The sequence below is a fragment of the Mus caroli genome, unplaced genomic scaffold, assembly GCF_978045245.1.
Source record: "Mus caroli unplaced genomic scaffold, Mus_caroli_1 scaffold_1, whole genome shotgun sequence".
Classification (NCBI taxonomy): Eukaryota; Metazoa; Chordata; class Mammalia; order Rodentia; family Muridae; genus Mus; species Mus caroli.
Window position 1 is genome coordinate 187,687,535 of NW_028227256.1, and position 22,999 is coordinate 187,710,533.

Below are 22,999 nucleotides of genomic sequence, written 5' to 3' on the forward strand. Positions count from 1 at the left end.
GTCCGCAGTGGGCAGAGGTTTCTCTGCAGAGAGCGGAGATCTCAGGGGAGGCATTCTGTCTCAGCCTGTGTGCCCTTTCTGTTCCCTTGCAGAAGGTGGAGGTGCCCACGATGCTGCGATTCCTCAGGGAGCAGAGGATGTTCATGATCCAGACCATTGCGCAGTACAAGTTCGTCTACCAAGTCCTCGTCCAGTTCCTGCAGAATTCCAGGCTCATTTGATCTCCTCGGGGATGCAGCTTCTGGAGGAGGGACCCAGCTTTGTCCTGCAGGGGGCGCCACTTCGACAACATCTGCCTCCCCCATCCAGAGGCGGATGGCTGGCAGCAGGCAGGAGCCAGAGTTACTCACAAACATCATGTATTATTTTATATGAGATAATTTATTTTTTTCCCTCTTTGGAATAAGTTCTGTGAGTTATTATATAATGCACCCCCTTCCCCCGCCCCCGCCCCACAATAATATAGTGCTTCTCATTTGAACCACACGTTGACTGATCTGCAGTGTTAGCCTCCGGGAGGGAAGGTGGTGGCCCCCATGGGACATTTTAGACACAGAGGCATAAAGGGAAAGCATCTCCAGTTGCAGGCAAACTGGTAATGCTCCAGTCAAAAGTGGCAAGAGAGAGAAGCCATCCTCAGCTGGAAGGGAGAGAGCCAAGGTCCTGGAAAGTCCTTCCCACACTGGGTTCCTGCACCTTGCTGGGTGCTTGCTTGTCTCTCCTGCACGTCTGTCCTCGCCCTCAGCAATCTTTCTCCGGAAGCCTAGGTGAAGGGTGGAATTGGCTGGAGAGCATGGTGCCTCCAAGGGTGGTGATGCTGTCTTTGGTCAATGGGGGCGCTGCTGTCCTTTCTCTCACCCCTTGTTCTGGCTCAGAAGTCTGATACAGTGATGGATGACAGGCTGGGTATCTGCTGCTTTGTCTTGTATACTCACAACACTGTAGTCTGGTGGCCCTGGGCCAGGCGGTCTGCACAGCTCAGCCCTCTGCCTGATTCTGATTGTGAGAAGATAACCCACCAGGGTGGGAATGGAGTTGGGTGTAGCTTCGGTGTGGACTCTTCGCTATGTTGCGTGTGTGGTGGATGGTGACGTAGAAGATGAAGTTCAGGTACATTCCATCTTCCTATCTGTTCTTAAGTTGTTAGAAGGGTCTTAAGGAAACTCACATTGGGGAGCTGTCAGGCACTTAGTAGGGCCCTGCCCGGGAGGTACACAGCTGTGTCCAACTCACTGTGTGCTGCTTGGTTTTAGGATGTAGCTAATGAGGGCTGAGTTGGTTCTTCTTGGAGCTTCCTTGTTGTCCTGAGGCAGAGCTCCTGGGTGATCTTGAATTTGCTGTGTAGAGGACGGCTCCTAATTTTTCACATCTTCCCCTCCCACGTGCTCGGATGTCAGGTGTGTCCCACCACACATGGGCCACCATGGCCCCTTGTTATGAATGCTGAGACTGTCTACTACAAAACCTTCCAGCGCCTCCCTTTCCTGCGTAGCCCAGCCTGGTCAGTGATGATATCAACCATGTTCGATTTGAAGCCCAGTTTCCTGCTTATGTCTAATTTTGCTCAGAGTATAATTTTCTAAACTGTGAGTTTGTGGAACTGAATGTGTCAGGTCTTCCTCCACAGTTACATTTTCCCTATTTCCTGAGCTGAAAAAGACCAAACAGAAAGTGTGTGTCTGTGGCGTCTGTCTCCACCCCCTAGTGAATGCTTATGACAGCAAAATCCCCATGAACTCCTCTGGAAGATGAGCCAAGCTGTCTTCACACTGGGCAGGGGTGGTGTTGGTGCTGATGTTGATACAGCATCTGTGGGTTCAGAATCTGTAGAAGAGGTGCTTCCACCCTCCCTTCCGCCATGCAAATTGAATCAAGGAGTCTAAGTGTGCAAGCCTTGTGGATCTGGTGTACTCCTTTGATGATGTTTCCCCTTTAGATTCGGTCCCACTTACGGTTTCTTTATGCAATGAAGAACGCTGCTGATCCTCTCCTGTTGTCTCTGAGCTGTAGTCGGTCAGAATGTATCTCCCTTGGGCAGCAAGGAGATATGATGCCCCTTTGCACTGGTCACGGGGGTGGGGGTGGGGGGCTGTTTCTACCCTGTGTTAGCAGAACAAGGTGAGGGAAGATGTCAGTTGGCTACCCAGCTTCCTAGTGAACACATGGTGAGACCTAAAGGAGAACATTAAGTGTCCCGAGTACGTATGTGTTCCATTCTCAGACACCGTTGCTTCTGGTTCTTCAGTAGCATTCCGAATTCCTTTCCCGTCCCCAGGAAGTCCCGGTGGATCTCTGGTTAAATTATCATCAGGCATAAAAAGTGGCATCTGCATAATGATTGCCCAGAGATGCTTTCTATCTGGGAAGTGAGCCAAGGAATAAACCTTGAAGCAAAGTGTATTAAATTAGTTATCTGGTTAGGCCTTTTGGAAAGATTTCCTGTGATGCATGGGGGCCAGAGCTGGAGTTGTCAGGGCCCATTGCTGCAGTTTGGATTTGAAGGAGGGGCAAAATTAAAACGGGAGCCAGTAAGTCATCCCATCTCACAGCAGAGCAGTGGACTGCTTGCTCGCTGGCCCTGGTTTGGAGGTTTTCCCAGTGGTACCACACTCTTTTACTTACACTCATCAGCCTACGTCCACCTTTGTCCTGGTTCAGGGGTCTCTGTATCCTGGCTGCTTAACATGGTGTCTTCATCCCTGAGATCGTGAGTTGTGTTAAAGGTGAAGCTGCGGAGTTTCTAGCTGGGCTGTGACTGGTCTTAGGTGGCTCTGCAGTCACTTCAGGTGGAATCCCAGGGGTCAGGGGGCTGCACATCCTCATATTCTCCTTTTTCAGTAAGAAGTAAGAGGAGAAAACAGGCAAACAGGCATGTAGGTCGCTTTATGGAGGTGAAGGCTAGTGGGTTCCTCTGATCGCTTGGAGATGAGCCGCAGATGCTAGGGAGGCTGAGGGCATCTCACGTGGACTGTATCGTGTAATAAGCTTTGATTTAATGTGTTTACTTTGGGAGACTTGTACTGTTATGAGAAAGGGATTACTCACGGTTAGAAGCAAGCTGTCATCCCGTTCCCCCCAACACCCATCGCAGTCTTGGGCTCTCTCAGCTACCTCTGCTTCAGGACATGGTCCTCATGGGACACAACCACCAGCTTCTAAGCAAGCCATACCCGGCCCTCTCTCAGCTTCCACTTTCAGCAGCTACCTCCTGTCCATCAGCATTTTCCTGTGTCTTTTCTAGTTTAACGTAGATTGACCTGCAGTGCATTTCCAGACTCACTGAATACGTAATAACTGTTTCTTCCCCAGTTCAGGCAGGATGTAACGCCCGCCATTTGTCTTTTCTACAACTAAGCTAGTGGACACATTACTGGTTCTTTGTGACCCTGCTACCTCGCTGTGCTGGCCTTGTATCTGGTCAAGCTGGGAGGTGCCCCTGATTGCTGATAGGCTGGGATGACAGATGTGTCGCTATGTAGTCTTCTGTCATTCCCTTGAAGCTCAGGCTGGCCTGATTATCCATGAGCCATTTAGGCTCTCCCCTCTTTAGTGGCATGTCTGATGGAGAGAGTGAATTTAGTTTATTGATTAATGTTTGGAGAAGATGTGCCAGTTACTGGAGGTGGAGAGGGGAAGAATACCAGGTCATTCTAGAATAAACTCAACGAACATGATTAGCCCTGACCCCTGTTTGTAATAATTTATTCATTTTGTCTCAGTATTAGGAATGAGCTGTCCACGGAGTGCCTGGTCACTGCCGTGTGGCCCTCAGCTTCTGCATTTACCAAAGATTCTGTCGCTGCTGCTTCTTGTCAACGCTCTAGCCAGGCAGCCAGCAACCAGGTTCTCATTCAATGTTCTCTCTCCTCGAGTGGCAGCTCCGGCTCACTCTAGCAGAGAGCTTTGAGCCTTCCATGGGAACGGCACATCCCCCGATGACCTACAACTTGATGCGTTGACCCTGGAGGGTGGACTCAGTCACAGTTAGCCCCGGAGGGTTACTACAGTCTGAGCATACTGGCCTTCACCTCGCTTCTGTGTCCTTCGGTGGCAAATCACCTTTCCGGGGACATCTGCTGAATGTAGTACCCACATGTCTGGGGAAATATGAGGGTGTGCTCAGCACATGCTGCCAACCCAGCTTATCCAGATGTCAGTTATTCTACGGGAGCTGGGACACTGTCCAGCAGCTTGTCCACATTCATCCTCTCTTTCCTGTTCTCAGCTTTTGCATTTCCATTATAACCTTCGGGGAAGTGAGTGTTTTCACCGGGTGTGTCCAGTCCTTCGTAACCTTTGCCGTTTAGTACGGTACATCACCTTTCTCGGGCTCTCGCTGACGTGTTCCCGTTAGCCTGTTCATCACTGGGCACTGGGGGTCTGGCACCCTTCAATCTCATGGATGGATAGTGCGCTGCTGTTTGGAGATCGGTTCTTGCCGTTTGGAGCTGGGTTCAGCCTCCTCATTTTAGAGATAAATTAAAGGGCATTTGGTTGTCTGGCAGGGGTTGGAGCAAATGCCAGCCTAAATATGGTTAACTGTTGCACAGAAAGTGACTCTTGGGCTACACTCTTGCCAGCAGGACCATCATTCACTAAAAGCACTCAGAGCTTGTCCAAGGACAGTAGAGAGAGGTTAGATCACCCCTGAATTTCTTACCCAAAATTTTTTGGGCATATAAATTTTTTGAACCCTGCCACAATGTCAGAATTGGAAACTATGATGCAACGCCCAGGAAGACTGTGCTCCAGCCTTGAGATCTACTTCTCCTGGGCTCCTTTCCTGCTCCCTGTATTGGGTTGTGACGTGGGGTCTTTGCTCTGGGGACTCCTCGCCTGGTACTGCATGCTTGTGAGCAGAGAGTTCTGCCCATGCCTGCTCCTCCCATGCTCAGCACTCGCAGTCTCTCTTGCCTGTGAGTGCCAAACTCGGGGCTGTGCAGCGGCCATGAGCGTCCTTGTGCGGGGACGAGGTGGTGCCCCGGGTGGCGTCACTGTCTGCATTCCAGGTCACTTTGTCCACCAGAGTGCCGCCAGCTTTCCTTCCTTGCTCACTTGCTTTCCAGACCAGCTCTCTGAAGCTCACTTTTTAAATTTTACCCTACCTGTCCACGAAGCTCCTATAAAAGTCAAATCTGGCAAAGGACCATGGTCTTAAACCTCTCTAAAATGTCCACAGAGGAATTCTTAAGAAAGAATGTTTCCGTGGTTTCCGGGGGTGTGGGATGGGATCTGGGAAATGAGTGTCCAAGATGAATCATGTAGAAGGCTTCTCACAACAAGGCCTCCCTCCTGTCCTAAGGGGCAACACTGTCCCTCAGTACCAGAAGAAAGGAAAAAAAAAATGACGGCTATTAGTGTGAATAGAAATGAGGGCAGCAGGCTTCCTGTTTGTTTTCAGGTGCCCCTAGCAGGATTTGGGGTGAGGAGAGCGCTGTGGTGACCTGCAGTCTACCTACTTCTGGCTTGCTGGACTGTTCGCTTCAGTCTCCCTGGTCAGCTGTGGGACAGGTGCACCTCAGGGCTTCCCAGGGAGCCCCACACTGCTGTGATGGATAGCTAATGCATAGTAAGCTATCTATTCAACCCCCTGCCTTCTTTATTTTTTCTTCCCCAACCTCTACCTTTAGGGACACAAACTCTTTTGGGTAGAAAGCTGAGAGGGGAGAGGCTGTTTTAGATGGTTTTTTTCCGAGCCTTGGGGTGGGACCTCCACTAAACCTTCAGGAATGCCGAGTGTAGCCAGGTGGCTCGCGCTTGGCGTTCTCGGAATTTCTTTGGGGCTCCAGCCTCCTTCAGTGCAGTGTTGGCTAATAAATACCTTCAGCATTGAACTGAAAACTGTCCTTTGGAGCCATTTTTTTAGACTCAAAGGCTGTAAAGTTTTATTGCAATTTCCTTTGAAGTTCCTTGCCACTATTGGTAGTCCTAAAATTCTGTAACCATTCTTTTAGATACAAGCTCACACTTCCTTAGAGATGATGTCCCTTGGTGGTCAGCTGACCTGGCTGAGGGTTCCCTGGGGGAGGTTACATATGCAGATGACTATTGAAAGTGTAACCTTTTGTGACGTGTTACATAATAACTGGCTAGTTTGCTTCACTAGTCAGTCACTTAGTTCAGTATTTTGATGCTTGCTTTTGATTGCTTCTGTCCGATGTCAGGAGTTTTGGTTTCCTCCAAAATAATTGACATTTAATAGTTTTATTTTGAAATGATGCATAGACACCCCCACCCCCAGCTTAGAAACCAGCTTTTTTTTTTAGGGTTCTTGGGTCAGCCCACAGAAGCCCTCAGACCTCAGCCATCATGGCTGGAATGCAGTGCTATGCCAGACGTGGTTGGCTTTTGTGGGCTGGCCTGGACATGGGCTAGCACCCACTACATTGTAAATGGTAAAATAAATAAATAAGAAAATATAAAGCATTCCAGGTTGGGACTCAGCACCCAGCCTGTGGCAGCTGCTCTGTCCTCGGCAGAGATGGCTGTCAAACCTCTCTCCTAGCAAACTGCACCTAAGGGCAGGGGAAGGACAGAGGAGACAGAGGACATTCCTTCCTAAGTTACCGATGATCACGTTGACTGCTTTGGCAGAGACTCTCTGTCACGTGAATAACATTAAATGCCCTAAATAAAGCTATGCACACTGTCCCATGGGCTGTTGTCTCTCGGTAACAAGCTTCCGCTCGCCAGCCTCACACAGCTCTGAGGTGTAGGGTGCCGACTTTTGACAGTATTCTGTTGCACTGTTCCCTCTCTCTACAAAGTCTTACTTAGGTATTGGTTGTCTCTGTCCTTGTCATTGCTGTAAAATGTCTCCTATGTGCCTTTACAAATGTGAGATCTTTACTCTAACCCCCTTTTGTTTTTGGTAAAAGATATCTATTGATTTCTACATGCAATAAACCTTGTTTTGAGAGAAAATACCTGTGTTTTTGTAACACACCTGCACTAGTTGAATTCACTGGCTTCCCCTATTCTGTATGTGCCCGCTTGTGTGGGTGCACATGTGTGGGTGTGCATTCACATGTGTGTACATGCCTGTAGAGACAGAGGTCAACCATGCGTATTGTTCCTCAGGAACCATTCCCCTCTTTCATTGTTTTGAACAGGGTTTCTCACTGGCTTGGGACTTCTGATCCAAGCAAGCCTGGGGATATCTTGTCTCTTCCACTGGGTTTACACACGTGCCACCAAGCCGAGTTCCTGAGTTCAAACTCAGGGCTTCACGCTCACGAGGCCAACACATTACTGACGGGGCTATCTTCCCAGCCTTATCATCTCTTACTTTAAGATGGGTTTTATAGGCAAAGACCTCTAGGAAAACCTGTCTTTATTTTCTCCTGATGTTATTTATTTTCACCTGGCCTTTTTTGTTTTGTTTTGTTTTTAACCCTTGCACGACCTGGTCTTGATGCAGATTTTGTTTGCAGTTCCTCATGTCTTCATTGGGGAGGGAACACACAAGAAGCAAATGCCAGGATGGGTCCTTTTCACACATCAGAGAGAACCTGCAGGAAGCCTCCCTTCCCGGTCCCTTCTGCCACCCAGGTAACCAACAAGCTCTTGGGAAGAGGGATGCTGGAGCCAAACCCGAGCCCTGTGAAAGAGCAGCGCTCACCCTTAACCGCAGAACCTCTTCTCCAGCTTAAGAAGAAAAAAAATTATAAAGACGCTCAAAGCAAAAGTGCACACACAGAACCACGTGCTAAATGTGAGGAAAAGGTACCCACGGGAACCAAGGAGTGTGTTTGTGAGCTTACATTGTATTTTTCTTTGGCTGTACAAAACACAAAATCTAGGACTCGAGAATGTTTGAGCGACAAAACCCTTTCGAGGCAAAAATCTAGACAAATCAGTGAACCTGCCATGTCTGTGACGTCCCTATCCGAGTGCATAGATCCTCCCTGTGTCACTAGCTGTGATGCGGTGGCTCCCTGGGTGTGACGGAAAAAGGAACCAGGCCTCCAGGCCTTGGAGTTACTGGGTGTGGGCACTGGAGAGAAGGCTCCTTAAGAGTGCTCTCTGCTCTTCAAGAGGACAGCTCTGAGCATCCACACCAGGCTGTAAGCTGCCTGTAACGCCAGCTCCAGGGGATCCAACTGACGCCCTCTTCTGGCCTCTGGTGGCACTGTTTGTAAGGTAATGGAACCTTTAGGTCAAGCCTTGCTGGAGGAAGTATGTCTCTGGGGTTGGGTGGGCCTCATGTGCTGTTCTCCCAGTCCTGGGTGCATTCGATGTGATCAGCCTGTCACTTGCTCCTGACACTGCCTTCCCTGCCTACTACCAAGTCTTCCCCTAGTCTACAATGGACTTCACCCTCTGTAAACCCTTTTCCCCTAAGTTGCTTTTCTTTAAAGATATATTTGTTTGTTTTACTAGTACACAGTCACTGTCTTCAGGCACACCAGAAGAGGGCATCAGATCCCATTACAGATGGTTGTGAGCCACCATGTGGTTGCTGGGAATTGAACTCAGGACCTCTGGAAAAGCAGTCAGTGCTCTTAACTGCTGAGCCATCTCTCGAGCCCACAAATAGAATTCTTAGTGTCTTAAAGACTTGCATGGGTCTAAGATGATGTGAAGATGTATGAGGGGAAATACTCTGTAGAGTGGAACATCCAGATATCCAGCTCCAGCTCCCCCCCCCACACACACACACACAAGTCGTTTTTGGTCTGGGTATTTTATCACAGCAACAGAAACTAAACTAAATACATTAAACAATCCTGGGTAGATCTCAGACATAGGTGAAAAAGCTGTTTTCTCCATTTAAAGATAGAAAGCAATCTGCCTCTCCCCATTTGTAATAATGGGGTTGCAGATATTTTCACCAATGGAGATCAACACCCCATATACTTCAGGATTGGAAGTTTTAGAAGACATGGGCAAAAAAACGGCAATGTCCAGTGAAGGATCCTAGAAAGGTGTGCATGAGCGTGTGTGTGTGTGTGTGGGAGAGAGAGAGAGAGAGAGAGAGAGAGAGCACTTGTGTGTATAATGGGTTTCTTGTTCCTGAAACACAGCTCCAAAACCCTTGGACTTCTCTGAATGAGTGAAAGTGCTAAGTGTGAAGAGGGAGATGGTAAGATACTGCTTTTGTTCCAGGCAAACGCACAAGACCTTCCCTTTCCCTTCACAGAGAGCCCTGTCTCAGAAAAGAACCAGGTAACACCACATACCATGAATATTCGTCCTGAGAGAATCAGGACAGCTGCTCTTCACCGCTGCAAAGAATGGGAACAACTGCTAAGTGCAGAAAAGCTGGCCACTGTCAAGCCAGAAAGGCAGCTCACAAAACCATGTCAGGATCTGCCTTGTTTGCCTGAGTGTACATGGGGTGGGCAGACAGATCTTACAAAGTTCCCTTTACAGTGGCTTCCCTGCCAGGGTGGGACACACTCTTCTAATTTACTGAGAAACTGAAATCTTTGTGAGTTATAAAGATGGCAGCCCAAGCTTGTGTGAGGCTCAGCAGTGGCACAGACACTAAATCACCATGCTTAAACACTGTCTCAACATGAAGAACAGGGCTGTCTGAGTCTCGCACTGGACAAGTGTTCTGCATAGAGGAGATGCTCATGGGAAGACTGCGCCCTACAGGAGAAAATATTCTACCAGTTAAACCCAAGTGTGTACAGGAAGCTGAGAACTGACCATATATAGGAGAGGGGGAAGCACACTTGTCTATAGTCAGTCAGTCATGGTAATATCACAGACAGGCAGGGGACCCTCCATTACAGTGACAACACAGACAGGCAGGGGACCCTCCATTACTGTGACATCACAGACAGGCAGGGGACTCTCCATTACAGTGACATCACAGACAGGCAGGGGGACTCTCCATCACAGTGACATCACAGACAGGCAGAGGGACCCTCCATTATGATGACATCATAGACAAGCAAAGGGACCCTCCATTACAGTGACATCACAGATAAGTAGGGAGACCCTCCATTATGGTGACATCACAGACAAGCAGAGGGACCTCCATTATGGTTATGGTGACATCATAGACATGCAGAGGGTTCTTCCATTACTGTGGCATCACAGACAAGCAGAGGGTCCCATTAAGTATGACTTGTCACCTTGTGGGGAAGTCGCTCTCTCTGTGGAGTACAGAGACTTTCCTACAAGAACCATCCCTGCCCTGGGGGCAGCGGCTCCTCAGCTTAGGGACTGCCGATGAAGAGCTCCAGGCCACTGCTGTCCAGCCTGCCAGACTGGAAGGAGCTGGTTCCTGCAGGCGTGGGGGGTAGAGACCAGTGTTTGCTCACAACACATGGTTGGTAAGGAAAATTTTTTTCCCCTTCTCAAGCTTACCCTGGAGCCTTTCCAGGAGAGAACCACACAGGGAATCGTCCCCAGAAGGAGAGGGGAGGTGTCAGGAAGACAAAGCTCAGCCAAGCGTTTCCAGAAGGTTCCAAGGGGAAGCCTGCGAGAGGCCAAGTCCAGTGCCAGGGAGGTGCGCCCAGGCCAGTGACCTCGCCCTGCACCTTCCCTCCTGCCTGCTGTCTTCCTCCAGTCACTGTTCTGTGACAATAACTGCAGATGGAAGATGACTAACCCACTCCCGGGCAGAGAACGGGGCTTGAGGACCGCCCCCACCCACAGCATCCTCATAGACATCCAGAAACCAAGGCTTCAATGACTGGCTCTTTTATTTTCTTCCTCGGTCAGCTCCACAGAGCATTCCTACAGGCACAGAGGGAAAAATCGTTACATCTTTAAAGCTCAGTCTGCCCAAAATATATATTCTGTGAGCTCATGCCATGGCCCTTGGAGAGAAGGCAAGCACTGGAAATGAACTTAAGGTCAGAGCTGAACGTGAACCTGAAACATAGCACGGCAAGGCTTTGCAGAGGGCTGGGGTGACCCGTGAGGTCGGAAATATTCAAGTCCTGTGAGTGAGGTTGCAGACGGAAAGCTGGGGTGCAGTCAGTGGCTCTCAATCTCCTGCTTGATTTCAGAGATGTATGGATGGTCCTTGCCGTGAGCTACCTCCATGATGGCAATGGCCTAGGGCAGAGCAAAGGACATGGGGTGGATGAGCCCGACATCTGACATCGCTGCTGCCTGTCCCACAGTCCCAGCCTACAGCACCCAGCCCAGCAGGGGTGCATGCTGCCAGTCAGTGCTTCAGAGCCTGGCGGGCAAACCACCTCTCACAGGCTCCTCCTCACCCTGCAAACATACTCAGGAGAGACAAAGAAGGGCTCACGTCGTCCCCACACGCTCTGAACCCACTGTCCTAGGCGTTATGGACGCCATGGTGCATTCCAATGGTGACCTAACCAGGTGCTCTTCCCTGGTGTCACTGAGAAAACAGATGTGACATCAACAGAAAACCACACAGCTCACACTTTATCCTAGTGGGACCCTGGGCCTTTAATCTCCACAGACGCTTTGGGAGATGTGGGGACTGGGCTAGTCTGTGGCTGCAGTATTTATTTATTTGTACAAAGTGAAGCAACAGACCAACTCTGAAGTCACACTGTGCTGTTACCGTCCATGTAAAACACAAGGAGATTCCATATCTCAGGAGGTCGTCTTCATGCCTCCATATTTATAAGCACACCTGTATGCGAGCAAGCACGGGCACACGCAATAGATGGTAAACTCGTGGGAGTCCCTGCACTTTCTGCATAGGTGTTTCGGTCCCAGCATGGCTGATGAGATTAAAGCTTCCAGCGTCAAAGGTCCTATATGAAGGACCACCACACACCCTAGACTCCTCAGGTAACTCGGAAAGGCTATCTCAATACTGTAAATATGACTGGCTTTGATGAATGGGGGGTGGTGGTTAAGTTCATTTTAGAATTTCCCCAGGCCACGCAGTCACACTGAGTGGCTCTCCAGATCCAACCCTTTGACTTTAGACTAGGTATTGGCCTCTCGGTCCTAAGAGGCAGGCAAGTGGAGAGTAGAACTCTTTTCACAGCAATCCTAGCTCAGCCCTCTTGCTACGTGCACTCCTATCCAGAGGGCCTGGGCTAGACCAAGGGTAAGGCTCAGTATCGGGTACCACCTCCACCTGCTGAAAGCACCCCAGGATGACATGACCAGAGGGGAGTCCACAGCAAGTCACCCTCAGCTTCTGCAGCCACTGGCCTCCCAGGGCACAAGGGCACATGAGAAACAGACCTGACTAACTGCTTGGACACCCGGCCTTAAGCCCCAAACGTACCTTCTTCAGGGCCTTCTCGCCGGCCGCTTTGTTTTCCAGACCCATGTACAGTCTTCCCAGCTTTAGCCACATGGAAGCCACGTTGAGGGAGTACACGGGGTAGTGTTTACTGGGAAGGAAGAGATGGCAGGTCACCATGTCAGAGTCTGCCGGGCTCTCCCCAAAGCCCACCCGGTGCCGGGTAGAGTGTGTGGTGGGCTAGTGTGCACTATCAGAGGCACTGTGAACGCCCCGCCACCGTTTCCTTTTGGATGAGGCTGCATCAAAGCTGATGGGGAAAGCTTACCGTGAAGCGTGCATCAACACAACTTCAGCCCTAACCCAGACTCCTCTGTTTCAGCTGTCCTCAGACCAAGGCGCCAGGGAAATGTCAGAGCAAATGTTGCTTCCACACAGACGGCAAAGAGGCCTCCTCCCTCCCACTAGGCAGACAGGTCACATGCATGTGCACACTCACATATATTTGAGGGACCCAACTGTCTGCTAAACCCTGAGCCCTCTGATTTCTTGGTCTGTCTGTCTTGCTCTCGCTCTCACTCTGCTCTGCTGTCTAGCAGAACTGTGTGTCCAGTTCAGGTTTTCTCTCTGGTTTAAACTCAGGTCTGCCTGATGGAGTCTGCTCAAGAGCGACCCATTTTTCTGGGAACAGAGCCCAGAGCCCAGGATACAGCCGTTGTGGGTGAGTGAGTGTGCAAATGTGGAAAATGTGCATCCTCCAGGCCAGTGTGCTCTATTCTGTCTATGCTGACACTCTGTCCCAAAGACTGAAGACAGAATTCCCAGGCAGGAGGAGGCGTGCTGCCTACAGGAAGCCTTGGGTTGTGTAGCGCCGACCACCGTCCCCACAAATCTGAGGCCTGGGATGCTGTCTGCCTGGGTCCCTCTCTGAGAGGAAGGTTTGAGGCCAGAGAACTTCCCCATCCTTCTACAGGCCAGGGAAAGGTCAGAGGTCTCCAACTTGGTTCATTCCAGGAGCAAGTTTGAACACCTGGTGTCCTCTTTGGCTCCCCCTGCTGGCTATCCAGAGCACAGTGGGTAAACAGATGGCAGAGATCAGGGGATGTGGGGGCCGACCTCACTGCAAGTTTCCAGTCCTCTTAGACTCACCAGGATCACCAGGCATGTTCTGGGGGAGGGGACTTCCAGCCTAATGCTCACACTGCTCCATAGCTCATCCCCCTAATGTGCAGGCCTTGGGGAGCTCTGCAGTGAGGGGTCTAAGCCTCCGAGTGGCTGGCCACACAGGATGACAGTGCTGTGCATTCCAACCTCCCACATTAACGTCTGGTGACCCGCTAAGATGGGCCATTTCTCTGGCTCAGCCATTATTTCTACAAATGGGAATCTCATCTTGTTTTATTTGACTGAGCAGGAGACGACAGTAGCCACGGCCAGACCGTGAGTCCTAGAGGCTGGTGAAATGCAGCTGGGATTGCAGTGTGCAGAGGCAGCAGGCAGTGTGTGGGAGGAGGTTTGGGAAGCCCCCGCCCTCTGCCTCCACTCACCAGGTCTAAAGTGTCACTTAACACAGAAGAAGCAGGTGGCACAGATGTGAACGACTGACTGACTTCTGTGGGTAGCCTGTGACACTGTGCCTCAGGAGGGAGCTCCCTGGCAGGACAGAGGAGGCCAGCTTGGTGGGGAGAAGCCCAGGACCTGCATGCAGATGTGCCCACCCCGAGCAAGCCACCCAGTTCCGCCCGACGCTCACCTGTACGGCTTAATGATCTTCTGCCCGTATTTCAGGGCTCCCTCCCAGTCCTGCATGTACAGGCAGACGCCCATGGCCTGGTACATCATGTGCAGCATGTACACATTGCTGTCCTCAAACACGGAGCTCATCTTCTCCTGGCTAAGCTCGCAGATCTCCAGCAGCTCACTAGGGGGTGCTGAAGCGTCAAGGAAAACAGGCAGCATCCCAGGTGGGGTGGGGCATCCCAGGCAGGGGCAGGCTGGGCCATCTCCTCCCCTCTACCCACCCCTCCCCCCTCCCTCCCTCCCTCCAGGGTAAAGTATTGATGGGGAAAATGAAGTCAAGGGAATCAAAATTCCCTTGAAGAAACAAACTAGGGAAACACAAAGAGAGGCCTTCTTGGCCCTGCGGACGGACCAACAGCTAGGATGGAGTCCTTCATCTTCGCTAAATTCAAATCCTCATCCAGGCTGGGGGCCTGAGCAACCCAGTACCTCACGTGAGGAAGCTGTGCCGGCACAGAAACATTTTCCAAGTACAGAGAGCAACCCTAGCCCAGGCTCCCAAGAGGTTTCTTGCATTAGGAAGCAATGTGCCTCAAGGGCCTCAGGGTGCAGGCTGCCACTCTGGCTGTTCAGGAGGCCAAGGAGTTAGGAACTCAAGTTCAAAGCCTGCCTGGGCTGTGGAAGGTGTTCACTATCAGCCTGGACCATGCCCTGTAAACACGACATGTTTCAAAATAAAACCTGAAGACTTCAAGCAACACCTGAGTTACTGCCCAGCCTACCATCCTCCTGCTACGCACATGCTGGGCATGTGCAAGGCCTTAGGTTCAATCCCTAATAATGAGAGAAGACAGAAAGATGGGGGTGGGGGGAAGCAGGGCAAGGAAACAAAGGCTTCCTCTTCTGCCCTCTGGGATGCAAATCCTAAGAACACAGTACTGTGGAAGAACACGGATTCTGCTGACCAAACCCTAGTCCTGCCACCACAACAGTGTCCCTGAGACGTGGCCGTGTAGCTAAGGAACTCTTCCCTCATGGGCTTGGTAGCAATGGCCACTACCAGTGTGCTGTGGATGGGGCTGAGGTGAGGAACATTCTTAGCACTGTGCCTACCTATACTAAAACATCAACAACATGGCTCCTCCGGAGGTAGCCTTCCCCCATGTGGCACTCCTGACCACTTCAGTCTAGTGAGGACAGTCGCTCCTGGCAGAGCCAACACCCTGCTGTGGGCCATCTGTTTTCCCACGAGCACACAGGAGACCATCTTCCTTTCAAAACTTTACTCCTCCCCTCTACTCTCTCTTCCCGGCGTCCCACCACACCCCGTCAGTGAGACACGGTGCTGTGCCCGTGGCAGGCCACACAGAAAGAAAGGTTATATTTGTAGTGTTTGGCCCTCCGGAACTCCTCGATGACATTGCGTGCGTATCTGACCATGTCTCGGATGGCTTCTGCCTGCGGCGGGCTGCTGAGCTTCCGGACTTCCACCTTGGCTTTGTCCTGAGGGGGAAACCACAGTGTGAGACGCCCCCTCATGGGGTGGGGGAGCTGCTCAAATCATCCCTGTGTCCCCACAGATGCAGAGGTTCTGGGTCTAGGGGGAACCCCACACTCTGTTCCCCTTTTTATAAAAACATAAGGTGAGTTTCTGACCAGTCTTCTCTAGGCAGGGTCCCAACTCTGTTTTCTGTGGGCCCATGTCTGTCTGTCAGTCAGGACAGAGCAGTGAGCAGGGCTGGCCCTGAAAACCGACAGAGTGTGCTGTGTAGGACCTGGTGACAGGTTCAAAAAGCCTGAGCCCGACTCCCAGATGCCTTTCTCCTCCCATTTCTTTGGGAAGCACTTTGTGAGTATGTGTGTACATGTGCATGTGTGTGCCTCCCTGAGTGGAGGCCAGAGGTCAGCTTGAGGTGTCATTCCTCAGGTGCCATCCACCTTGGTTTTGCGCACATGCACGAGTGTCAGGGGCATGCCTTGGCAAAACCAGGCAGGGCAGAGGAGAACATGTGCGCTGTGCTCTCACTCACCTGTCACTGAACCTGAAGCTACACTGGTAACCAGTAAACCCCAGACCCCCACAATCTTCTCTCTACACCCGATACATACTCACTCCAGCACTGTGGTTACAGGGACACAGAGTGACATGTGCCCTTTTTTATGGGCACTGGAGATATGCACCCCACCCCAGCAATCTCCTCACCCCCACCTTGCTTTTTGAGACACACTATCTCTGTGGCCTGGACCCCATAAGCAGGTTCCTATGGCCTCCCCAAGCCCCTCCCCGCCACAGTGCTGGAATTGTGAGTTTACTTCATCTTATCTGTCTTTTTGGCATGTGCTGTGGAGACTGAACTCAGGCTCCTGCAGAGACAGCACTTTGCTGAGGCCATCTTCACAGCTCAGGTGACTTTCTAAGAAACGGGAACCCAGCAGGTCTCCCACTGGCACAGCAGGGCCTCGTCTATCTGGATTCCCTCCGCCTGACTTTGTCACACCACATGGGTTAAAAGGATTAAAATACCCGCTGTGTTGGGAGACAGGTCAGGGGAGGCTGGGGAGGGCTCGGAGCAGGGACCCTCTTCTGTCCCATCAGTGAACTGACCTTATCCTTGGTCGTACACTCCCGGCACTCACAGGTAAAGAAATAGGAGTCTCTTAGCCGGTCATTCCTGTCTTCTGTTGGATATAGCAGGTCGATATAGCTGGTGAACACCTGGGGGGTGAGAGCCAGAGGTCTGCAATAGGGAACGCAGTTCCTACCTCTAGCACGGCTTTGCCAACCTCTGAAGGAGGAGCGAGGCCACAGGCCCAGCAGAGCCACCACTGAGGGTCAGTCACACTGATGGTCACATGGCTCACTGTGGCTGAGAGGCTGTGGAGCTCATTTCCTTGAGGTGACCAGAAGGTCTATAGGCTAAGTCCCTACACTGACAACTAAGCAAGAACGACCCTTCACCTTTCCTCACCAAGGATCAGGCCAAGGCTGGGCATGCGCAGGGGAGAACAGGGCCTTAGACACCCTGATCTGCTCACCCTTCCTCCTGACATCACATGGTTGAGCAAGGGCTGGAGGCTGGGGCAGCTCTGAGTGGCTCCGGGGCCATGTGGCACACATGGCTTCCAGGATGCACAGCAGCAGCTGTGACCCTGCTGGCCATTGGACACAGAAGCAGTCACTCTGGGTCCCATTGTTCTCTTGGCTTTGCCTTTTACAGAAAGGTCTGGAAGGAAGACCTGCAGCACCAGCCCTTCTGGGTATGCACAACATTTTGACAATGCAGTATGATGCCTTTATGTATATAGCTCTCACTTGAGAAGCATACAATCGAGTTTTTAAAAAAAATTACAAAGACGTCATAATATTTTAAATGCATTTATGAGTTTGTGCTAGAGGGACTTTATAGCTATCCTTGGACACATGTGGCAGTATCCATCACCTATTCATGGGGACAGGGATGCCTGCATCCCACACAACCAGGCACTGTCTGAAAGTCACCAGCCTGGCAGGATCCATGGGCCAGCCAGGCAGTTGGGGACATCAGTACAGGGCTAGGTGCTGTGGTAGTAAGTGACTCCTGACTCAAGAAGCAAGCCTGGGGCATATGTTGGTTCCATCTAATGCCAGGAATCTAGAGGGCGAATAACCCAGGAAGGACCAACTTCCCCAAACTGAAGTTACGTGAACAATCCGTGTCAGCCAAGACAGAGAAGCACCCATCTACCCTTCCCTGGACAGGTACACAATGCAACCAACAAGAGCCTCCAGAAGATGGCGACAAAGGCCACCCCAGCTGCACCACTCAAGGCTCAAACAGCCTGTCCAGGTCATTAGCCTCTCTAGGTAGTCTACCAGCCTGGCCATTTCAAGTTTAAAAGAGGCCTCAAGGTCATCTCCACAAACCCGGTCAAGACCCTCAACATCCTGGCTCCACACTGGATCCCCACCTCATGCTGGATTTAGAGATGGGGTGGAAGGAGGCTTGAATGCCAGCTGTGAACTGCTAAAAAACCTTCCAGAGAAATCAAAGCTTGCGTCACATAGCACTGGGAATTCTACTTAAAGTTTTAAGTATTCAGACACGTCCTTCAAAACAGCATTGCGGGTTCAAAACTTAACCCAGAAAGCATAGTCACACACAGCAACAGACAAGAGAAGTGGTTCAGGGAACAGGTGGTAAAGAATGTGGCTCTCTCTACCTCCCCTACAGCAGGGAAGGAAGCTGATGGAGCCTCCTGCCTGACAGTGCCTCTGCTTCCTCATCTGGGCATGTGACTGGCCACTTCTAAGAAGGGGAACGGGAAGACAGGCCTCGTGGACTGTGCCTCTTTAGCTCCTGCCCGGCTGTTCCAGTGCTGTGGTAGTTGACACTGACTGGCCGTTGACACCGACTGTCAGCTGGACAGGTCTGTATCACAGAGCGAGACCATTCTCAGACTTGCTGCTTCTGTTGGGCATTTTATCACCACGAAAACAGTAACGAACACAGGCAGCAATGTTTTAGAGCTTTGTGGGGTGTTATGGAACTCACTAGCCGATTGTCTGACAACAGGGATACCCAGACTGTAAAATATGAGATGAGAACGTCATTGCAGGAGGCTAGAGAGAGAGCGCCAAAGTTAAGAGCATTTGTTCTTACAGAGGTCCCCAGTTTAATTCCCAGCACCCACTTGGTGCTGTAACCCCAGAGGCGTGCATATACAAGCATGCAAAGTAAAACAATGAATTTGAAAAAAAAAAAAGAATTTAATTCAAATGTATTTCTTGCTTCTATCTGGCCAAAGAAAATGACAAGCACCCATGTATTTGGCAAGGAACATCAAGCCAGGTCCCAAATCTGGGAGGTAACCGAGAAAGGGCCCCAAAACAGACAGTTTAGCTGTACTCTCACCTCGTCTCCTGGGTGGATTTCCTGTACAGCTCTGACTTCTGCCAGGGTCCCTTTGTAGGTCACAATGACATTCGGGCAGCAGCTGTGATTCATCAATGCAACACTGCCAATCAAAAGTGAAAACTCAAGTTGTCTGAAAGCCGTGGGCTGGCTGTTGAAGTGACTTACTGCTTACTGTTTGGTGAGTAAGAGGAGCTGAGCCTGTGTAAGACGGTTAAAAGTATATAGAGAGCCAGCTCAGACTACCCTGAGAGCATGTTCACTGAGCATTTAGAATAATACCTAGCCTTTTCGTTTTGTTTTGTTTTTTTAAGACAGGGTCACCAGTAGCCCTGACTGGTCTAAGAATTCACTATAAATTCACTCCAAGACCTTGAAGGCTTGATCCTCCAATGTGTCACCACATCCAATTTATGCGCTTTTGGGGCCCAGACCCAGTGGTCTATACATGGTAGGTGAGCGCTCTACCCTATCGAGCCACATCCTCAGCTCCGATGGCTGGCATGGCACTCTTTTCACTATACTCAAATATGAAATCTGATCTCTAGCTATAAACGAATAACAACTATCCGAAGTATTCCGTCTGGACAGACAGACTCACAGACAATGCCTGCAGCTGGGTGCTCCCACGTACACACAGGTGCAAGACAAAGGGGCTGTCCTTTTGTCTAAGTGGATCATTTCTCAAACGTTCCTTTCAGATGTTGAGAAATGCCATCTGCTTGGGGGAGGATGGGCTGTGATCCTCCCACCCCCTAGGGCCCCAGAGAGGCACCTCAATCTCCAAATCTGGGAAATTGGGACATGGCCGCTCCTGCTGCTGTCTGCTTTTTAGGGACAGTGACAGGAGAGAGACTCGCCTAGGTGAGGTGCTTTGAGCTTTCTGATTATTTCAAGGTCAAAGTTCTGAGAACAGAAATTTCTCAACTACAGGGGAAAGTGCTTGATCTCACAGATGCTGCCTTTGAAATCACGCATTGATGTGGTTTCAGTCCCAAAGGATTTTTCCCCAATTAAAAATGCCCAGAAACCAGGGCTTATGCTCTCCTGGGCATGCCTGTCCGTGTCACCACTGGGAAAACTGGCACTGCCTGGCCCATGAGAGACTAGAACCCTTCTCTTACTTGCCTCAGGATTTAAAAAAAAAAAAAACCAAAACAAAACAACAAAACAAAGGGGTCCCAGGACCACTGAAGGTTTCTGCCCCATCATGGTGTGTCTTGGAAAGACGCAACCCTCCTCCATCCTGCCTGCTAGAGGGCTGAGCAGAGCGGGTGACGAGCTTCACACCTGGCACGAACCGGTAGCCAGTTCTTGTTCTTATTCCTGTGGAGGGACGTCTCTACCTGATACTACAGCCTACTTAGGTTCCTACAGGGACGCTTAGGGCATCAGGTGCTGGGATGTCTGCTCCGCAAAGCTCCCAAAGGCGCAGGTTAAAAGCAAGGAATAGCAGGTTTCTAGGACCTTCTTGGAAAAGTGCTAGGCTGTCTCTCTAAACAGAGGTAGTGGGGATGGCAGTAAAACAAACAGGCAGGCAGCTCAGGATCCACAGTTGTCATTTTTGGCTGCCATGGGACATGGTGAGGTCTCCAATCCAGACATCCTCAGACATTCATAAACAGCCCACAGTGCAGAATTCAATGGCTTGTCTGGGCTGTCTTTGCAGAGCCCATGCCTGTCCTTTTCTCTGTTCTCTTCCCAAAAGTCTATGAGAATCTCTGCCAAGAGGCACTCTGGACCTCTCCACGGTTCTGCCTGCAGCTGACCTCACCTTGGCCTAAGGGCCAACACCGGTACTTTTTCTCTCTCTGGAGAAAGCTGCCCAAGCCAGGGTCTGCTCACTCAGGCCCCCTTCTCCTGACATCCCTGATGCCTGCAGCCCAGCAGCAGACACAAACACCCAGCACTAGCACATGGAATGGCACGTGAGGAGCAGCAGGCATCCCCAGGGGACTTCAACAGAACCCCAAACACTCCCACCCTCTGCATCGTGGAATGATGGTGTGGATCTGTTCAGGATGCACAAAGGTTTCCCTGGCTCCTCCTGTGAAATAGGGACCAACTGTTCTGGAATTTCCACATGATCTCGCTGGTCTTTCAGGAATTACCCAGATATTCCAGAAATCAGGAGGGGGAAAATGCCCGATAATGCTTTGAAAACTTTCTCTAGTTTACTATCTCAGCCTAGCCTCCCTCTAAACGATGCCACTCTCCACTGGTATTTTCCAAAACAGGTAGATGGGCAGGAGTTCATACATTCTCTACCTAAACCACGGTTAGTCCTTGCATGTGCAATTAATGTCTCGCTTTGAGCATAAGAAACAAGATCTCCAGACCCGCAGCCCAGCAGAGAGCACACTTCCCAGCAAGCCACAGGCTTCTCCGCACTGATACTTCTTCACAACAGCTCTGGGGCTGGCGGGATGTCTCCGCCACCGCTCTGCTAACTGCCACCTCCAGATCCTTAAGTGGAGGGGAAATATTTTGAAATCTGACAGATTAAAAAGCTGTCTTAATTCACTTGGAGTTTCATGTCTGCCACACACAGTCAGGTGGGTTATGTAAAGAAAAAAAATCAAATTAGTGTTAAATAAGTACAAAGGGAAAGAAATGAAGTCAGACTTAACCTACTCAGGAAATATCGCCGATCCCAAATGGGAGAGCTCTTCATCTTCAATAGTGAAGCCATTACAGTTCACCTGCAGCGAAACAGGGGGTGGGGGGTGGGTGGGGGGAGATGAGGGGTGGCAAGGGGAGGAGGGAGAAACTTCCAGTTACAGATTCCCCACCCCCAATCATCAAAGGCATGCAGGTGTTCCTGTGGCCAAGGCATCCTTTGTCCAAATAAAATTCACCTCACATCTTAGTGTATCAACAGAGAGAAGCAGACATGCTGGGTCAAAGCTCCTCTCCGTGCGCTCAGAGAGCTCCTCAGAGTTAGAGTGGCCTGGGCACACTGGGGTCCTGTGATGGGGCTTATGGGACTGAAACCTTGTCCGTGTGTCAGGAAGTCAGGCTGCCTCCTGGGAAGAGCTCCAGTGAGACCACGGAGTGTTGTGTGTGTGTGTGTGTGTGTGTGTGTGAGAGAGAGAGAGAGAGACAGAGACAGACCCCATCTCCCAATCATACGCTCTTAGAAAAGGAAACTTGTAACCCAATGTCCACCTCAGTTGCTGAGGTGGTAACTTGGAAGCCTCTCCTCACCTGTGAGATGGACTCTGGTCCCTTCCTCTGAGGGCAGAGGAACGGAGAACCCTGACAAAGGCAAGGAGACTTCAGCCAAATCGATCCCTGTCCTTTTCTTGCCTTTGAGATCACTGCGGGTCAACGGTGGTCAGAGTTGGGCTGGGGAGAGGGCTCAGCAGAAGGTGCTTGCCTTGCAAGTATGGGGACCTGAGTTTGATCCCTGCAGTGTGCACTTATAATCCCAGCATGGAAGAGGTGGAGACGGACAGATTCCTGGAGCTCCTTGGCTGGCTGGCTGGCCTAACTGGAGAGCCTCAGAACCCAGGACAGGTCCATCTCAGGACACCAAGTGGACAGCTCTTGAGGAAGGACATACAAGGTGACCTGAGGCTTCCTCCGTGCGCACACACACACACACACACACACACAGAGGACTAAGTCAAGGAGAACAGGCTGAGAATGATGGCTATTCACGACAGTTCTGGAGATGTCTCTTTTCACACACAGTGCTAAGCGTGACAACATGCAGGGCACTTGACAGAGAAGGACAACCACGGCAACGTTTAGCCTGTGAGAGACGACAACTCCATAGGTGATCGTTATAAGGACTGGAAACCTCAGGCCTGGAGACCCAGTGTCTTCTCTTTCTAGAAGCTGAGGGAGCAGCCAGAGTTACTGTCACGAAGCCGGGCAGTGGTGAAGGCTGAGGTGGCTGGGCCCCCATGACTGACTTGGTCCCTCTGCTTCTCAGAGGCCCCCACCTCCTCCCGCACTTGGAGACGCTGCCACAGCTCAGAGTTTTTTCCGGTGAGTACTGGATATAGTATCTTGCTAGTGTGAATACAGCAGCCTACCTTACAGCTGTGAAAACCAGGGATCCCGGGTGCACATGGCTGAGTGACTGTTCAAGGATGTGAGATATGAGCAGCATCAAGGGAGCCCGGCGGGGCACTCTGACAAAGCGTGGCTTCTGCACACCAGACTATGCTTGCTCCTTTTAAAATTTTTTCTATGCCTGAACTGGGGTGGTGGG

The 22,999-nt window shown here is 50.8% G+C and overlaps 2 protein-coding genes across 3 annotated transcripts in view; one reads left to right on the top strand and one right to left on the bottom strand.

The window, feature by feature from the left end:
* Ptpn14 (protein tyrosine phosphatase non-receptor type 14) overlaps nucleotides 1-6,912 on the top strand; it is a 149,199-nt gene extending 142,287 nt beyond the window's left edge. For both annotated transcript variants that reach the window (XM_029477885.2, XM_029477888.2), the window contains exon 19: nucleotides 93-6,912. In XM_029477885.2, the coding sequence (XP_029333745.1) occupies nucleotides 93-221 (129 nt within the window). In that variant the 3' untranslated portion in view covers nucleotides 222-6,912. The remainder of the gene's footprint in view (nucleotides 1-92) is intronic.
* A 3,731-nt stretch (nucleotides 6,913-10,643) lies between these two features.
* Nucleotides 10,644-22,999, bottom strand: part of Smyd2 (SET and MYND domain containing 2) — a 41,464-nt gene continuing 29,108 nt past the window's right edge. Inside the window, exons 6-12 of the mRNA XM_021167841.3 lie at nucleotides 21,412-21,479; nucleotides 18,778-18,880; nucleotides 16,491-16,601; nucleotides 15,268-15,388; nucleotides 13,899-14,073; nucleotides 12,188-12,296; nucleotides 10,644-11,019 (exon numbers count right to left, since the gene is read on the bottom strand). Coding sequence (XP_021023500.1) covers nucleotides 10,939-11,019; nucleotides 12,188-12,296; nucleotides 13,899-14,073; nucleotides 15,268-15,388; nucleotides 16,491-16,601; nucleotides 18,778-18,880; nucleotides 21,412-21,479 — 768 coding nt within the window. The 3' untranslated portion in view covers nucleotides 10,644-10,938. The remainder of the gene's footprint in view (nucleotides 11,020-12,187; nucleotides 12,297-13,898; nucleotides 14,074-15,267; nucleotides 15,389-16,490; nucleotides 16,602-18,777; nucleotides 18,881-21,411; nucleotides 21,480-22,999) is intronic.